At 38.9% G+C, this 5,863-nt stretch overlaps 1 protein-coding gene across 2 annotated transcripts; it reads left to right on the top strand.

Annotated features, from left to right (window-relative positions):
• Positions 1-283: 283 nt before the first annotated feature.
• Positions 284-5,255, top strand: LOC148017287 (uncharacterized). 2 transcript variants are annotated; one of them, XM_087663294.1, is made up of 4 exons: positions 284-1,331; positions 1,877-2,086; positions 2,182-2,257; positions 4,310-5,255. In XM_087663294.1, exons 1-3 carry the CDS (start codon positions 378-380, stop codon positions 2,224-2,226), a joined length of 1,209 nt encoding a protein of 402 aa, XP_087519420.1. In that variant the 5' UTR covers positions 284-377; the 3' UTR covers positions 2,227-2,257; positions 4,310-5,255. The 2 variants fall into 2 exon arrangements, with proteins under 2 accessions (XP_087519420.1, XP_087519419.1); XM_087663293.1 differs by having other exon boundaries at positions 1,877-2,257; positions 4,310-5,252.
• Positions 5,256-5,863: the final 608 nt, after the last annotated feature.

The following is a 5,863-nucleotide window of genomic DNA, read 5'->3' as shown; positions in this document are numbered from 1 at the left end:
ACTAGAGCAGAGGGGCCAATAGTAGAATAACTAACTTTGATGCACTAGCTATCCTAGTCAATGTAAGTCACTTGCCCAACGACGCCTGTAGGAGTCGCGGTACTTAAGCGATGAGTGTTAGTAACGACTGAAAAGACAACGCCGTAATCCACCAGACCGGTTCATAAAAAGTCCAGCTACTTACGAAGAGCACTCATGTGGGTGACGTCAGCCCATGTACCCGTCCACAGTCTCTCTCTCTCTCTCTCGTATCTAGATTACTCATAAGAGCGCGATGAAGAGAGCTCTCGAGTCTCCTGCTCTGTGGAGGCAGTGAACGATCTCTCTCTCTCTCTCTCGTCAGCACACATACCCACAAATTACTCTCTTCCTCAGCCATGGGCCCCGACTCCTTCCTCAATCCGCTCTCCCCTGAGCTTCGTGAGCTTGGCGACAGCTGGTACCCATCCTTCTCCCCCAGCTACTCTTCTTCCATGAATACCCCTGCAGATGATGGCGATGCCTTGGCTCGGATGGATCATTCTTTCTTTAATTCCTCGGCTGTACCCGATCACAATCACACTCACAAATTACTCTTTCCCTCAGCTATGGACCTCGACTCCTTCCTCAATCCGCTCTCCCCTGATCAGCTTCTGCATGAGCTTGGAGACTGGTACCCCTCCTCCTCCCCCAGCTCTTTATCTCATTCAATGGAAACCCCTGCAGATACTGATGATGCCCAGGCTCGGCTGAATCATCCTTTTCTGACTTCCCCGGCTGGACATGATCACAACAGCCATGGGCAGGATGCCCCTTACAGGTCTGTCCTCATGCTCTCAGACGTAGCATCTTCTCTGCTGCAAGGTTTCTCTCCAGCCAAGCCCGGCAAGCCTACGAAAACCAGCTTGATGCGGAACTCGAGCAGGCTGGCTTGCTGCATATCAAATCTCCCTCCCCCAGGCTCCCTAGATCTGAGCGAGCATGGCCATGCCGTCACGCCAACGGGGACATTCAAGAGATCATCAGCAGAGGCCAATTTGGTAGCTAATCATCCTGCAGTCCCCTCCTCATCTGCCCTTCCCCCTGCACATTCTCCTTCAGCTGCCTCTTCTAGCTGCTCTCTCTCTGCCTCCCCTCCTCTTCAACCACTGTCCGGGAAGAGGCCAAGCAAGCGCATGAAAACAAGCAACCTTTGTCCCACCAGCACCGTGATCTCCAACGACATCAAGCCCTTCAACAGAGACGGCATGTCGCAAGGAGAGGTTCATGTCTACTCTGAAAGACAGAGAAGGAAGAGAATGAGGGAGTCTTTCTCCATTCTACAATCCCTCGTACCGAAGTTAAAGTGCCAAGTAAGAACAGATATTCTAACCGAGTCATTACGTTAAGCATCGAATTATCTGGATCCAATGGGCTTGGGTGTTAGAGGCCTGAACTAATAATGATATTTGTTCGCTGAAATCACATGGTTTGATGAGAGCACATGTGTTAACTCAACTAAGGATCAGCAGACATCACATGTTTTGGATATGAGCCTCAAAGATTATGTTCCATGGATACTCATCACCTGGTTTGAGCGGATATGTGATTGAACTAAGGAATGTGTCTCATTAACACCAATCAAAAGGTTTGAGCACTGTGTTTCATTGACATCAATCGCATGGTTTGTGGAACTTACACAAAAGTTATAACATGATTACAGAGAATCATGATCAACAACAATAGTATGGGTTGGTTTTGAGAATACACATGTCGTTCAGATACTAAGGATTGTAATTACGTGGGTTAAGCTTTATAAGACTCATCATGATTTTGTCGCTTAAGTTTTGGATCATGTAAGCATATTAACGGAATGTAGGTGTATCTAACAATGTTGGTTGTGTTGTGATGTGGGCAGCACATAAGCCGGATCACAATCCTCACAAAGGTAATCAAGTACATCCAGAGTTTGCTTGTGACATTGGAGGAGCTGGACAAGAAGAGATCAGACATAATGTCCCTATTGGGCATATCAGAGGAGGATGCCATGGGGCTTGGCCCTTATTGGTGGGTAGGCATTGTTAGCTACAATAGGGCTAACTATGGTGATCTAGACTCACAAGTCAAGGTGATGGTTCGCATAAGCGGCCTTGAGGTCTTCATTACGCTCAATGCACCCAAGTGTGAAGGTGTGTGGTTAGGGGTACTAATGCTCTTGCACAGGTACAATGTGGAGGTTGTGAATGCCACCTATGCCACTACCACTGAGGACAACAGCTTCCAATGCATACATGGCAAGGTAAGATTAATAAGAGATTGTGTATGTATGTGATGGTTTTATCCTTGTTTTTTCTAAAGAATGTCTACATACCTACTCACCTTCACCATACATCATAAATAATTAGTAAGATCACATTGGTCTGCCCTCCTAATTTATCTCCAACAAAAACCCGCTTCCTGACAAAATGTCATGTTGCAAACAAGATCAAGGAGTAGTGCAAATTCTATATGCCCTAAATTGTGCATAGCAAGTGCCAAAGCAAGGTCAAGATCTAATGGTGCAAAGCCTTTATACCTTGATTATGCATAGCAAGTGCTAAACCCTACCAATTGTTGCCTTCATAAAAAGCCTACCTTTTCACTACAACTCTCTCTTTCCCATTGCTCACTTTGGTTGATTGAGTCACTCATTTTGATAACTAAGCAAAAGTGAATAGTTAATTTTGTATTGCTTTGTTATTTTTGAATTTTGCAAAATTTATCTCTTGCAACCCATAGATATTCAAATTTGTACATTTTTAATGATTTATATTTTTGGAAGTATTTACAAATGCATCAATTGGCCAGCTTTATGCCACATAAAATTAGATTGATTGAAAAAGATGCATGTAGCCAAGAAAAGAGTGTTAGCCAACATCATAGACATGTCCATAAAAACACCCTTTGAGGTCATTAGAAACTAGGAAATTGAAAAAAGTAATCATGGCTAGAGAACACCATGATCTAGAAATTTTATTCAAATAAATTTACCACTAAAGACTAGCTTGGTAAGTTTGAAGGAGACAATCCCACATGCATTGTCACATTCCTCAATGGCACAAGTAATGTGGAGATAAGTAGTTAATGCATGGGTCAACTCACCCATTCTCAATGCCAGCATTTGGTCAAAAATCATGCTTTTTCAAAACAAAGGGTCATTAGATGAAGAAAATTTTAAGGTCTACAAAAACATAAGGGATATAGTTATTGGGGAATTTGGAAAATAGAAATTAAATAGCAATCTATAACAAAGTTAGAGTTAAATTAGAGATTATTTTTGGAATCTCTACTTATTACAACTATTGTATAATTAGTTGTTCACCTACTATGCAAGGCAACCCAGAGAGGGTACAAGGAATAATGAATCATAGGCCAAATTACTAAAATAGAAAAAGTATTATAGTTATATACTTTGGGCTATAATAAGCATTAAAATCTCATGAAAGTATGTAAACATCAAAGTGCATGTGAAACACCTCTTAATAGTCATTAGCTTGCAATAGAACAATAGTTGCATTAAATGACTATAGTGATAATAATAACACTAGCAGACCTTGTAACGTAGTCTACATGCATTTAATGGACATGTGAAAACAAGAGCATAATCTACAATGAAGGTACTATGAGGCTTTATAATGAAGTATGTGGTAGGGGTCTAATTAGTATGGAAAAACACTTGGTGCCAAAAAGAGAGAGGAAAAGACCAAGTGATTAGCAAAAGGCAGGAGCACATTACAATTTATATATAATTTGCATGATACCACAATCACTATTCTATATGGATCTCTCAAATAAAATGTAAAATATTTTTATTTTTGGTGGAAATTGTTATGGAGATTGTATTTTGGCCTTTGCTTTTATGTAGTGTGCTACTTATGAGAAAAGAAGGAACAAACCTTCATTCTGTAAATTTTATGATCTAGGCCTTTTGCTTTTGTATCTTTAGGGCTTTAGAGAAAAACAAGTGGAAGATTCATTTATACAGATTTTGCTAAGGCCTTTGCCTTTTGATTCATAAGAAACTAAAAAAAGAATGAACAAGAGTATTGTGTGGATTATTTTAGATTTCAGCCAAGCCTAGTACATGTGACTCTAGTATCTAACTCTTGTAGGTCACAAGGGTATCTGAAAAATTAAATTGCTTTGTCAATGGGACTTTGGAGCTCCAAGTAATTTTGTTTTAGTATTATTCCACATAAATTCAAATCCTCTTTCCTAAGGGTTATAGCAACCATTCTAGTATAAGCCATGCTAACTTTTCATCAAATGAGATCAAAAGGACTATAAAGCTAAACTTTCATTATTTTTCCAGGTAGATAGCACCTCACCCATTGAGAATATGGACTTGCAAGATAAGCTTGAGAGAGTAATCTTGAAGCAATTGAGCAAACACCATAAGAAAATTTGATGGCTTTGATTCCTTGCTAAAGTCTTGACCTCCAAGCATAAATCATTGGTTGTACATAGCAATATTGTATCAACAAATCGATTGCCATATTTTTCCCCAAAGTGTACATTGATTTTGAGGTATATTGTGACTTTGATATCTTTATTTTACAACTAGATCTATTCTTGTAGTGTATATAGACTCAAATTTTATGCACCCTAGTAGGGTCTAAAATTGGTACATGCAATGTAGAACTTTAGTTGCAAGTTACCATGCATGTCCCACTGTGCCAAGCATGTCAAATACCCATATGTATGTCATGAAATCACCCACAAGTACAATATATATGCAGTTGAAGTTCATTCCAAGGTGCAAATTGCATTAATAAACTATACAAAGCTGCATAATATTGTCAAACATAATCCTTAAAACACTACTAATTGGGATGGTGAGCATTGTCAACCAAGCTTGTTAATCATGCTTCACATGGTTTGCTAAGATGGTGAGGTTGTATCTCTCTCATTGTGCATCTTTGTGAGAAAAAGGAAGCAACTATGCTAAAGTGTAGTCAATTCACTTTGCTCATAAAAGCTAAAACATAACATGTGTTTCAGCCACAACAAATGGTGCATTCCATGATCAATGATATGCACTACAATATAATTGAAGCACAGACATTATCAACACTTTTCTAGCAAGCTCTTTTCGATATAAATAAGATGAAAAATCCCCTTGAATGAGGAAATACTCATAGAGGAAGGCTAAATCTGAAGACAATATTGTCATCATTATGAAGGACTACAATGACTTTGGAGGAAAAAGCCAAGCATTGTCAATATCAAGGAAGGTGAAAATTATTGAGAAACTAGCGATCTACATTTTGTAGCCATGAGCAATTTCTGTAGTCATCATGAGCAATTCCTAGTTTCTGGGAAGCTTATAGGTATTGGTTGTCTTGCTCATAGCTACATTGCTTTGTGAGTACTGTCTAGTAGCAAGAATATTGCAAAAGGGGAACATCATAATCGGAAATAAATATCATGTATCATTTTTTATAAATCTTACTATTAAAATATTCTAGGGAGGTTTATTTTGTAATAGCAACATTTTATACAATACAAACAAGTGACCTTGCTTTCAAAAATTTGAAGCAAGGAATTCAAAACACCATATGGTCAACAAAAATAGTCATCATCAATCCCACAAGTGATGTTTCTAACAATATTGTCTTCAGAATGGTCTAATACTCATATTAAGAGGATTCTTTTGATATGTTGGAAAGTAAAGTAGCCTCTCTATATGGTCTTGTATGTTAAAAAAACATCAGGAAAAAAATATACTCACAAATGGACCCTTAAAAATAATATAGTTTAAGATATGGGCCTTTTGGATTGTCCAATAGGAAGGCTAGATGTTGTCAGAGAGAGAGAGAACTAGGGAGAGAGAAAGAGGAGAGAGAAGATTGCAGAGGAGAGAGAA

Source organism: Lygodium microphyllum, chromosome 22, assembly GCF_053477565.2.
Source record: "Lygodium microphyllum isolate KBCC chromosome 22, Lygodium_microphyllum_v1.1.10, whole genome shotgun sequence".
NCBI lineage: Eukaryota > Viridiplantae > Streptophyta > Polypodiopsida > Schizaeales > Lygodiaceae > Lygodium > Lygodium microphyllum.
This window is presented reverse-complemented; position numbering and strand designations above follow the sequence as displayed.

What these genes read in the sequence shown, in the direction of transcription:
- LOC148017287 (XM_087663293.1), top strand. Translation starts at nt 378, where the DNA reads ATGGGCCCCGACTCCTTCCTCAATCCGCTCTCCCCTGAGCTTCGTGAG. An exon ending in TACCGAAGTTAAAGTGCCAA is followed by an intron (nt 1,332 to 1,876) that starts GTAAGAACAGAT and finishes TGATGTGGGCAG; the next exon opens with CACATAAGCCGGATCACAAT. An exon ending in TCCAATGCATACATGGCAAG is followed by an intron (nt 2,258 to 4,309) that starts GTAAGATTAATA and finishes TTATTTTTCCAG; the next exon opens with GTAGATAGCACCTCACCCAT.